The 13261-nt window shown below is 30.8% G+C and overlaps 1 protein-coding gene across 2 annotated transcripts in view; it reads left to right on the forward strand.

Moving 5' to 3' along the window:
• Nucleotides 1-13261, forward strand: part of LOC115876500 (receptor-type tyrosine-protein phosphatase kappa) — a 113299-nt gene that overhangs the window by 86787 nt on the left and 13251 nt on the right. For both annotated transcript variants that reach the window (XM_030892301.1, XM_030892302.1), the window contains 5 exons: nucleotides 372-621; nucleotides 10394-10470; nucleotides 10539-10670; nucleotides 11546-11674; nucleotides 11742-11929. In XM_030892301.1, the coding sequence (XP_030748161.1) occupies nucleotides 372-621; nucleotides 10394-10470; nucleotides 10539-10670; nucleotides 11546-11674; nucleotides 11742-11929 (776 nt within the window). The remainder of the gene's footprint in view (nucleotides 1-371; nucleotides 622-10393; nucleotides 10471-10538; nucleotides 10671-11545; nucleotides 11675-11741; nucleotides 11930-13261) is intronic.

The following is a 13261-nucleotide window of genomic DNA, read 5'->3' on the forward strand; positions in this document are numbered from 1 at the left end:
AAAGCGAGTTGGCCTGCCGTGTGATTTATATGCCGTGCTAATACATAGTTTAGATAAAATTTCTAAGTTTTTTTTTCTAAGTCTTTTTATTGCCCGACGCACTTTTGCCGGACCCTGTATTACTCAGAGTCCTAAAAAAATAAAGTAACTCGCAAATATTTGTTTGTTTCTAAAAATATTCCGGAATATTCGGATTTTTTAAACTTGTAAGGTGACATTTTTTTGATCTGCATCAAATTGACTAACTTTTCCTCCATTTAACGAACCTTATATCTCATCTAGTTTCCAAGACTCCAATGATGAGGATAATAAGGGACACCCTGTACCTATATTTTAATTAATATGTAACAAATTTAAAGTTTTTTCTTCAGGACCAATACAAATTTGTCTATGACACTCTGGAAGAATACGTCACGTGTGGGAACTCGTGGTTCAGTGTGAGCGAACTATCTCAGAGACTGAAGCAGAAATCTCAGAGGAACACCGTGACTAAATTAAATGAGTACCAGAAGGAGTACATGTTGGTTTGCAAGCAAACACCTCGATTTACTATAGGGGACTGCGCTGGAGGGCACAGAGGAGACAATAGAAAAAAGAATAGGGACGTTTTGATTGTTCCTCGTAAGTATGAAACTTATTTATCAAATTATTTATTTAGATATCGAATGTACCCAAAAAAGGAGATTTGGTATTTTAGTACATATAGGGCATAAATCAGGATGATTGACGTATTTAATCACTTTTTATAACTGTTTCGCCGGAAATTACTACAACTTTTGACTTCTAAATTGTACCATCTGTATTTTTTTAATAGAATAGAAGAATATATTACATCTCTCCAAAAAAATCCTTTATGGGTATTTCGCCACTACACTGCAAGAAAATTGCTTGCCAGAAGTTATGTTTACAGTTATACAAATTTGCTTAACAAAGAAAAAAATGCTTAACGTTTTGGAAAGTTTATCTCTTTCCTTCGTCAGAAGCAAAAAATACAAAGAATAAAGAAAAGAACTATTTAAAATATTTAAATTGAACTATTCGAGAAAACTTTACTTTTTTAAAACAGATACGTCTACAAGAAACCGTTGACGTTCTGTTAAAATGACATTATATCAAGTTAAACTTCAAAATTAACAATTACTACCTGATAGCAATTACTTAATAAGGTAAAATCAAAAAGCCCCAAACTTTCTGTGTGATTATTTTTAAATTTTACTTATGTTATGTTTATTTTTGTTATGTTCTTTAAAATCAAAGAAGGGATTGCCATACATTACTAACATCTACAGATGTATGAGCAATACATTTATTTTTATTGGATTGAATTAAAAAAGCCTCTTTTATGTTCCTTTTAGAGGCTATCGCTTCTTTCATTATAATTTTGGCGTTATTAAAATTTATTCTGTGCCCTGTGTCCCATGAGTGCTGACAAATCTTAGATTTGTGAAAATCTCCCTTTCTTAAAGAATCTTGATGTTCTTTAATTCTAACATTAAGGGGCTAGATGTTTCACCAATGTAAAATTTATCGCATTCACATGGTATTTGGTATATTACATTTTTTGTTTGTTGTTCTGTATTCATTAGTTTAGTATGTGATAAAATGGATCTAAGTGTATTTTGTCTTTTGAAAGATATCCGTATGTTATATTGTTTTCCTATCCTTCTTATTTTTTCCAATATATTACATGTTAACTTTTGATATTTTCTCTTAAAAAATTAAATTTTAAATTTCCGCGTAGTAATTTCTTTTTTAGGTTTTTGAGGTATTTCCATAGCCTTATTTTCCATGAAATTAATAATATATTATTTTTTAGTAGCAGTATTTTTTTTGTTTACAGTATTTGGGATTTTGTGTTTTTGTCGTGAATGGTAGATAATAACTCTCTGCTGTTCTACCATGCATATTTCATAATTATATTCACATATAAAGTAAAATTCTTTCAAAATTTTCCATGATTCAGTGTTTTACTGCCTTACGGTTCATACATTTCAGTATTCTTCAAAAAATGTGGTCTAGACCATTAGATTTAGAGCATTTTTTAAAAACATAGAGAGTTCTACAGGGTGTCCCCAAAAAGTTACACATCAAAGTTGTGTTTTTTGTAATGGAACACTCTATATATTAATTGATTTTCGGATTCTAGAATGAAAATAAAGGTGAGTTTCATTAGAGAAGTATATGGCTAAAATGTAAGGTTGTTGATATATTTAACAATTTTTAAAAATAAAGAACAAATTTAAAATGTCAATAAATGCTACCTAAATTATAATTTATCCGGTATAACGTATTATGCAGATAAAATAACTATTGTACTTTAAATTACATTAAAATTTGACCCGAAAAGTTATACAGGGTGAGAAAAAATTAATATTGAACACTGGTCACATTTAGAGGCAATTTACTCCTCTACTTTAAATAGAATACCCTCTATATTATTTCAATTATCAATGAAGAATTCATATATTTTCAAAATACTATTAAGGTTGTCTACCTTTTAAACAACGATTTTCCTAGATATTTTCATTTCTATGATTTTGCGTCAGTAGATCTTTATTATTTGATAAATCTAGGTGGCTGTGATATACCTTTTGTTAATTTAGCAAAAATAGGAGGTTACAAAATAAGAGGTAATAAAGTTAAGAGGCATATATGTGAATTTATACTTTGAAAAGCATCCACAATCATTTCTTTCATGTTGTCAACAATCAAGTTTTGAAAACACTGTCTTTAGCATAAAATATCCCGATAAAAAAAACTCAAGACTAGATAAATCGAGAGCATTTAAGTATTCTATTAATTATTGGTGAATACACACTGCCAGTCTCCAACTAATAGAATTATATCAATTTCCTCTGATATACAGGGTTGTTCACCACATACGACGCATTTTACTAAATTTTCTGTTGCAATCATAAAAATTATACTATCTTATACAGAGTGTCTAAAAATTTATTTTAAATAATAACTAGTTTTAAACGGCAATAACTTCTTTAATTTAAATGGAACACCCTGTATATTTTATGAGAATCAGATGCACAATTTAATTGTCTATCAAATTATATTATATCATTTTTTACCTATGTCTTCAGGTTTTCGTAGAAAATGCATTTTCTTATAATTTAGACCTCAATTATCAATATACCCATGGAATATTGACATTTTAGATTATTTTTAAAGATGTAACAAACTGTTAAAGGGTACAGATACCAATATTGTCGATATAGTTCGTTTATGTCATTATAAAATAAAAAAACAATGTTTAAATATTTGTAGAAAGGACCAACTAATATGATTTCAGTATTCAAACTACATTAATGGACTGCTTGCATTGATTAATAATAATTGCTCCAAATACTAAAAACTGAATTTTGTATCTATATTAGACAGTGTGGTAAAAAGTAACACCTTAAAAATTTTATTTCATTTTTTGACGAATGCTTATTTATAACAACAGAGATGTTCATTTTCATAACTTATTATTATATTGATTTCGGATTCTAAATCCCCATTTATTTAGAATAATTTATTAACTAACACAATTAAATATTTTATAATTAATATTTGGACGGAAATACTGGTGGTATATTTAATTAATGGTACAGTCTTTTATAAAGATTTAAATAGTTTTATTTTTGTATACAAATACGCTGGTAATATTATCATTTTTAGCACCTGTACATTTTGTACATTTGTTGTTTTAAAAACAATCTAAAATGTCAATATTCCATGGGTATAGTGATAAATGAGGTTTAAATTATAATAAAATGCATTTTTTACGAAAACTTGAAGAGATAGGTAAAAAATGGTATAATACAATTTGATAGACAATTAAATTGTGCATCTGATTCTCCTAAAATATACAGGATGTTCCATTTAAATTAAACAAGTTCTTGCCGTTTAAAGCTAGAAATTATTTAAAATAAATTTTTAGACACTCTGTATGAAGTAGTATTACTTTTATTATTGTAACACAATAACTAATCAATAATTAAACTTCAGTAAATATTTAGTATTAAAAACTTTGATACCCTTGGAGAAATGAAGCCTTGAAATTTTTACTGCAATTTCACAAAATTGAAAATATTTCAAAAACGGTAAGGTTTAAGGGTGATAAACCTTAATCAAATTTACTTTTATTTTAATCGTAGAAACTAAAAATGTAATAATATACTGGGTGTTCCATTTAAAAAAATACAACTTTGATATTTTTTATTGATTTGGGACACTCTGTATGTTTTTAAAATATTTTTAAATTGTAGCTCTAATAGTCCTTCAACCAACACAAAACTTACAATTTGTAAAAATCTAATCGTTTAGCTACAATACTCCGTGTCGTATGTGGTGAACAACCCTGTATAATTTCTGAGAATTGTTTTTGTTTTAAGTGACAAATTGATAACTAGTTGTTAAAGTTAAACTAATTTGACATCTATCATCTATGTTGAAGTATCGTCAGACATATCACAGCCACCTAAATTTACCAAATTATAAAGATCTACTGTCACTAAATCATAAAAATGAAAATATCTAGGAAAATATTTGTTTGAGGGGTAGGCAACCTTAATAGTATTTTGAAGGGACATGAATTCCCCAATGAATAAATTTTCCTCATTAAATAAATTTTATTCCTGAATACTGGGTTAACTTTATACAAAAGACAACAAAAAAATTCGTAGTAAAAAGGATGAATAAAAGTGATTTTTTCCCTTTAGATATTTACATGACGTTTTAAAAGACCAAAAAAAGATAGCCTAGGCAACCCCTTAAAATGGCGTGACGTTTGATTCAGTTACAACAAAGGATGTAGTAGGAGTTTTTCTTTCAAAAAACCAGAAGCAATGAATTTCTTTTTGAAGTTTCTGAAAATTTAGCCACAAGAAAACATGTCATTTTGAATACTGCCTATTTTAATACTACTTTGTAACAATCCAGGGAAAACCTGATGACAGTATTGGAGTTTATACCACCTGTAATAGCGATGTAAAGATCTCGATATGCTGCCCGATATTTTTTATTAGTCCCTAAATAGGACAGCTTCTCGATGATGAAATTAACTAGTTAGGGGAAATTGAATATCCTCCCGTCCGCACCCAATTTCCCGATGAGGCCGTCCCGGCCGACGTCCATTTTCCTCCTCCTACCTTCCTGTTCGATCTAATTAAATAATTGGCTTCGATTTTCCATGCTTGGCTGGCTTTTCCGAACCGATAACTTCATCGAGAGGTTCAATCTTGTAGTCTAGTTTTTCTGTCGTAATGGACTGGACATATAGGAAATGAGGCAGATCAAATTAACTTCATTCTTTTTAGTTCGTTGATTACTGAAACACTAAAGACAGGCATCTTAAAATTTAACTGTATTGTAAAGTTCAATAAATTTTGTTGTAGCGGGCCGATTTTGATGATTTTTTAAACTAAATATGGTACTACCTGCTGGAATGGCGCAGGTTCAAAAAGCGATAAAACCTGCGGCGAAATAAAGGTTGATTCTCACTATACCTTCCCTTTCCTTTCCGTTTTCCTTCTTCCCTTCTAAACTACTCTTCCTTTCTAAACTATAATTATTAAAAAATATATTTCGAAATCAAGCACAGAGTTTAAGAGGAAATTGATCATAACTTATTGTATGTACAGGGTGGGTCAAATTCGACGCTTTTAAATGGAAACACCCTTTTCTATAGGAGATAGACGAAAACTAATATCGGTGTCTGGAGCTCAATTTTCATTAAAAACATGATGATGAAAACCGCACATCAATATTTGTTACCGTTTCGGAGTTACGGGGTGTTTTTCAAAAATGTGCATTTTTAACAAATCGCTGTAACTTTTTACTATGGAAATTTCTATGAAAACATTTCCAAAGCACCTTTTTACATAGAATTTAATGGTTTAAGTATAATTTTTTTAAAACTAATAATTTAAGAGTTATCAACAGAAAAATTGATTTTTTATTTGGGACACCCTCTATATTTTTAATTAACTGAAAAGAATTTAAAATTACCTTTCCAAAAATATAGCACACTTGATATTTTGTTATAATCCCCTTAGAAATACAGAATTTTTAAAAGTTCGCCACTTTTAACTAGTAGGCTTTGGACCCCTTATTGATGATATGCCCTTAATGGAACTAGAAAACATATTTTTCCAGCATGACGACGCACCGCCTCTGAACGCTGAAGTTATCAGCAAATTTTTGCAGCCAATTTCAAGAATAATTGAATAGCTAACCAAGATCGCAGCCGTTGGCAGTCGAGGCCGACTGACTTAGTGCCCATGGATCTAATCCTATGGATATATTTGCGGAAGAATAAAGGTTCCTTATTCTTCCGTATAATCTAGACAAGAATTAGAAATATTTAGCAGTTATGAGAGGGTATCTTTCACCCCAATTGAGTTAATGAATTCCGCGAGAAATGTTCAAAAACTGCCCCGTCTGTCCATAACAGAAGACGGTCGATATGTCGAACACCTGTAGCAAAATCTCATGTCTTGGTTTGCTATTTATTTTTATTGTTATTAGATATAGTTTAAATGTGTTGATGTTGGTGTTGAAGTTCTTGTTATAAAATTCTGCATCTCTCAGTGCCGTTCAAAGCCTACTTATTTAAAGCGGGCGAATTTTTATATACTCCATATCTCGAAGGGGAATCGAGCAAAATATCAAGTGTGTTATATTTTTGGAAAGGTAATTTTAAATTCTTTTCAATAAATTAAAAATATACAGGGTGTCCTATATAAAAATCAAATTTTCTGTTGATAATTCTTAACTTATTAATTTAAAAAAAAAATACTTCAACCATTAAATTCTACGTAAAAAGGTGCTTTGGAAATGTTTTCATAAAAATACAAAATTTTCCATAGCAAAAAATTTACAGCGATTTGTTAAAAATGCATATTTTTGAAAAACACCCCGTAACTCCGAAACGGTAACAGATATCGATATGCGGTTTTCACAATCATGTTTTTGACAAAAATTGAGCTCCAGACACCGATATTAGTTTTTGTCTATCTTCTATAGAGAAGGGTGTTTCCATTTAAAAGCGTCGAATTTGACCCACCCTGTACATTTTCCCGTTCCCTTAATTTTAGAAGTATGTTATACTATTATATACAGAGCGTTGTATATAAAATAATACAGTTAGTATTGGCTACTGTTAAATAACACACCATCTATAAAAAAATTGTTAGAGAATGTGCCCAACTAAAAACGCCAATCGACTTGACAAAGCGTTTTTTCGAACACGTCCCCAATTATTTTCTATTGAATTTATTCCATTTGGTTGATGCACACTATACAGGGTGCTACAAATTCGAGGTACGAGCATTGGTATCTCGGAAACCGTAATAGATACGAAGATGGTTAAATTGGGGCAAAGTTGCGCCTTGAGATGTTCAACAAGATGCCATCAAAAAATTTTTAAAAAGAGTTTTTTAGAAAAAAGGGATTTTTTGGAAAATAAATTTTATTTTTTCCTGTCGTTACTTTTTAGAAAATCAAAAAACTAATTACACATTCTCATAGCCACTTTATTAGGACTATCTGACAGACTGATAGATTTTCAAATTACCTAATAATTTGTGAGATAGAAAGGCCAACTTAATTTTTTTAAATACGGACCTGCATTTTTTATTTCAGGTTTTGAAAGAACTCGGTCTCCTGAGTATAATGTCACACTGTATACTTTTTTTTGTTTTGGGTACCTTAACAACAACAAAACTATTTAATTATTATTTAAAATAATTTCAAGTGCGACTCTGTTTTTTTAAATTATTTAATCTGATTATATTCATAGCAACAATATTGATCAGCGCTAATTAACACTGAATAAGGAAAATCGAGCCAGTTCAAAGATTCAAGTAAATAATATTCAGGTCAGGAATTTAAAGATATTATTTTTAACTATTTTATAGTTAATTTGGAATCTCAGTGTACGATCTAATAACATTAATATTAATTGTAGTTATTATAAATAAATCAACTTCTATAAACTAGTTTCTAATGCTCTACATGTTCGAAAGGGTTACCACTCTCCCTAATGCACTAATTTATTTTTTGTTCAAATATGAAAAGCACCAAGATCTACGAGATGGGGACGAAATACGGCGGCAGGCGTTTTGTTTTGATATGATGGAAAGAGCAAACACGGATAGGCAATTTTTATAAATAAATAAATAAATGCCTTTATTGTCAAAAAATTTCAATTTTCAATTTGTAGACAAAGGTAAACTAACAAACAAAGTAAAAAAACAAGGTACACAAACAAACAAACAAAAGATAATACAAAACATTATACAAATAATATTGTCAGTCTTATTGTTAAAATAAACATTTATAAATGTTTACAATGTCAAAGAACAAAAAAATAAAAATAATATTCAAAAATATTTAGTTAGTTTATAGTAAATATCAATGACCTCTAAATAAATCTATTTCGATGTCATTAGTAAATATAGCAATAGCAAACATTAGACCAGTGTTTACAAGATCAAATTCGATTTTCAAAATATAATTCATTTACGGCGTAGAAAGCCTTGTCTAGTAAATAAGAGTTCAATGCTTTGCGATATGAAAAAAAAATGATGTTATGGATTTGATTTCAAATGGCACGTGATTGTGCATTTTTTTCGAGTTGTATAATATTGAACTTTTAACTATCTCTGAGAGTGGGGTCGGTAGATAAAGATCTTGCTCCGCGTTCCTGAGTGGATAAGTGTGAGATGGCCTTTCTTGAGAAGCTGATACATGTTTACGTATTAGGCAAATGGATTCAAATATAAATAAGGAAGGGAGAATCAATATTTTTAATTCTTTAAAAAAGCCCCGGCAATGAGTTAAGCTGTTTAGTTCCAGTGAATATCGAACAGTTCTCTTCTGGAGCTTGAAAATACGGTCAAATTGAGTCGCACAACACGTACCCCAGAATGGAAGGGCATACCTGAGGTGCGACTCAAAAAGTGCATAATAAACAGTTCTAGCCATCTAACACTGACAAGTTAAGCTCCTTAGAAACAGACCTTAATGCAAAACAGGCAGAGCTCAATTTTTTCGACAAAGCTTCGATATTTATGTCCCATTTCAGAGAATTGTCCACAACAAGCCCTAAGAATTTTACAGATTTTACGACGTCAATGGTGGTGTTGTTAAGTACAAAAGGCTGCAACGAGTTTTTATACGACAAAGCTTTAGTTTTAGAAATGTTGAGACTCAGGAGGTTCGAATCGCACCAAGATTTAATGGTGATTAAGTCATTTTAAAAAACATATGTTTCACTGACGAATGCCCGTTTACCTTAAATAATGTTCAAAATTATCGATATTGGATCAAAGAAAACCAACACAGGTTTGTCGAAACAAGGACGCAATATCCACAGAAAGTAAATGTTTGGGCAGGGATATTCGGACACAATATTATCGGGCCATTATTTCTTACGCGAAATTTAAATGCAGAATATTATTTGGAACTACTCGAAAATCATATTTTACCTGCTTTACATGATGCCGCTAGGAAAAATCAGGAAGTTTGGTACCAAATGGATTGCTGCCCGGCACATAGTACCCTGGCTGTTCGGGAATATTTAGACAACAGTTTTAACGGAAACGTTATTGGCCTAAATCATATAGTAAATTAGCCAGCAACGTCTCCTGATATTTCGCCAAATGATTTCTTTCTCTGGGGCCATTTAAAAAACAGGATATACAAGGATAAAAAATATCCAAATCTACACGAGTTAAAAAATGCTATTTCTGCCGAATGCAATAGAATTTCAGTTTACCAACTAGCGAATGTAAGAAGAGAATTTTATGATCGTCTGGGTTATTGTCTAGCAGTCGATGGATATACCTAAATTAATAAGTTATTGAATATTGTAAGAATACTATAATTAACCTTGTAATTGATTACTTTATATTACTTTAATTCATATTAATTTGTATTTATAAATACATCTTTAAGATTTCCGATGTAGGAATAAGTTTTCAATAATAATAAAGCACTAAATAGGTAAATTTCTGAAATAACAACTTCATTTGACAGTTATCTTTTACCTTGACTGGTGCTCATAAGTAAATACAGGGCCATAAGAAAGGAGAAATATTTAAAAAGAAATCGGCGATAACTCGTAAACGAGCTAATCAAAAATATCTAAAGTTATTGGTTTGAATGTGGGTTTTAGTGCTCTCCAACAAACCTAAATAGAATTATTCTCTAAAATAATTAGGGAAGTCAATAATTTACCCCATTAAAATTTACATGGGATTTATTACAATGTCCCCTCCGACGATGCAACATCCGGTATATAGACATCTTTTTATATTTTATATTCTACTGCAATGTCTTTTAATGTTCCCTACAGAAATTGTTTGTTACTACACTTAATTATTCTTTGTTTCAGCCGATAACTTTAGGCCTTATCTCACTTCATTCCAGGGTAATAGTTTTACTGATTACATAAACGCCGTCTTCGTAGATGTAAGTGCCGAATAAAACACATCTTTGTTTTAATTACTCTAATAAGAATTAATATCTTTTCTGTGTAGGGCTACACTAAGCCACGGGAATATATCGTCACTGAATGGCCCTTAAAATCGACACTGGGAGAATTCTGGTCTCTAGTGTACGATTACGAGTGTTCTGCAGTGGTAGTGTTATGCGTTCCTCCACATAATTCGGTAAGTATAAGATATCATTATTTTTAGAAATTGCAGGAAAGGATTTGTTCTCTTATACCTCTATTATAATATCTGTCAAAATTTATATGAATCTCTAGATAATAGTTTTGTCCAAAAATTGCCCAAATATTTGAGAAATCCTTAAAAATTAATAATTTTTAATAAGCCAGTATTGGTTTGGCTTGAAGACATTGGACAAAGATGAAATAAAATGCTTTTTTCCATAGCAACTGTTAAAATTGCCTTATATCTATAAAAATAGTAGAGAAAATGGTACTTTAACCGCAAGGGTAGATTAAATGATACTTTAACAGCGAGGATAGGTTAAAAACTTTATTTCTTCTCGCACGTTTTTTAATTGCTTCCATTTTTGAAAATTTTTGTATTCCCTTTCAAGTTATTCGGGATTTAAATAGAAGTAGTTTGGATATGGCGTTTGTCGCCTCAGCCTGAATATCTGTTGGTAATTTACTTATTTCGATTTGAGCCATTTCTGGCTCCAATTCAATCAGCAATCGGCACGAAAGATAATTAAAAAATATTGACTCAAAACTGACAATTAAACAGACAGCTTTATTTATTTGTCAAATTACATAGAAACCAACGTCAACCTAGCACAATATTTTTCTACTCGTAATAAATTCCTTGAAATAATTTTAGAATATTTTTTAAAACGTAACTCGCTATGGAAAAAAATATTGTTTTATACATGACGATAAAATTGCATTATCGTCTTGTACAAAAAATAACTACTATTGTTTATGCGTTTATACAAAACACTTACTTAAATTACAACTTGTAAAGATAAACTAGTTCAATCAAACACTTAGTTTCATTTGTTAGTTACTTTATTTATATTATTTTTTTATTTTCAGCAACAATTTCCTTCCTTTTGGCCAGAAGGTCGCACACCCAAAAAATACGGTCCTGTCTTTACCATAGATCACATCTCCCACAATCACTACTCAAACATCAAGACCTGGGTCTTTAGGATAAACAAAAAGGTATTTATTTCAACAGAATAACCCTCAAAAACTCAAAATTTTAAAAATATTTTAATCAATTTTATAGATTGTGTCATTGACTGAACTCATGGCTGGTGTTAAGGCCCCTCCAAAGACAGTCCAACTGTTTCAGCTGATGTGTTGGCCAATGGGTCATAAGGTACCTACGTCAACCAATTCTCTGGTGGAGTTGATGAATATGGTAGAAAGATGGAGACAGCGTACAGATTATGGACCCGTGTGTATCGTATCCCCGTAAGTTACGATTAGTTATGAAATTTATTTTTTTTGAGGTGGATTTAAGACAAAATTATTAAAAAAACCCTAGATCATATATACTTACGTGGATAAATCAAAGCCATAAGTTTAGCATTAAAAAATATGTCTCCAACATCACGCCATTTCTTATGAAACGTTCAATAGGTTTGTTTTTTCCGAGGACTTTTTTTTTACTTTGCGCCATGCACATTAAAAGTTGCACGTATTTCCAAAATAATCACAATTTTATACGGTTTAGAAAGTACAAATTTTACATTGTTATGGAAACCAACTTTTCATTGTCATCATATTTTCATAATTATGTCATAACAGTGAAGTATATATACATAATGAAGCGGGGAAAGCACCGCTTCCCTAAACATTTTAAGGATAAAAAAATAAATAGTTAAACGTTAATAATACTATTATTTTATAACAAAAGATTAATTTAATTTGTTAAAATTATTTATTTGAAACCTTACATAAACGTAGTAAATTTAATTAGCCTTTTACTGCATGGATGCGCGCCTGGAAATCGCCGCCTTCCCTCCTTCATGCAGGTGTTATTGACCTCTAACACAAACGACAAATTTAAGCCGGAAAATCGCGCACAGTTGCTAGCCACGGCAGCGATCTTTCGGCCGCCTTCCACGACTTTTAATTTATCGGGACGGATTCGCTTGCGATTTTATAGGTAATATTGTATTTTTTTCGGATTTAACTTAGTATTTACTGTTTCGTTTGTAATGGAGGGTCAAGAAGGACAATCTTCTGCTTCTGCTAGTGTGGACAATAATTTAGACTGTGTTCGTGTTGTATGTGTGTTATTAAAAAAGGGATTTTCTAGTCGGAACATCCAAGAAATAAGTGACATTATTAACTTTGGTAGGCCAACGGTTCCTATCAAGAAAATGTAAAAGTAATGGCTCGAAATAGGGCTTTTTACCGATTCGCTTCCCCGCCTATAATTGTCACCGCACGCCGCTGTGTCATAATATTATTTCCATTGTGTAAAGATGCTTGTTTTTTGCGTTTTTTTTTTATTTTAAAAATTGTATTAATTACCCTTTTATCGACCGCTTTTATATAGCCAAGGATGCAAGTGTGTTCAGTGATAAATTAATTTTAAGTTTGTGGAATAATTATATTTCTATTTTTTTCGTTGGACTTCTTTTCGTATACCTCGTAAAAATGACTAGAAAGTGTTTGGTGTGTGGAAGTTCTAATATAAAAGTTCCAGAACTATCTTTTCATAGGCAAGTAAAGTATTCAGTTGTTCTTTTATTGGACAGTTAAAGCAAGGCACAATACATATACGCATCTCTCGAC

This window comes from Sitophilus oryzae, unplaced genomic scaffold, assembly GCF_002938485.1.
Source record: "Sitophilus oryzae breed Bouriz unplaced genomic scaffold, Soryzae_2.0 scaffold_1436_pilon_pilon, whole genome shotgun sequence".
NCBI lineage: Eukaryota > Metazoa > Arthropoda > Insecta > Coleoptera > Curculionidae > Sitophilus > Sitophilus oryzae.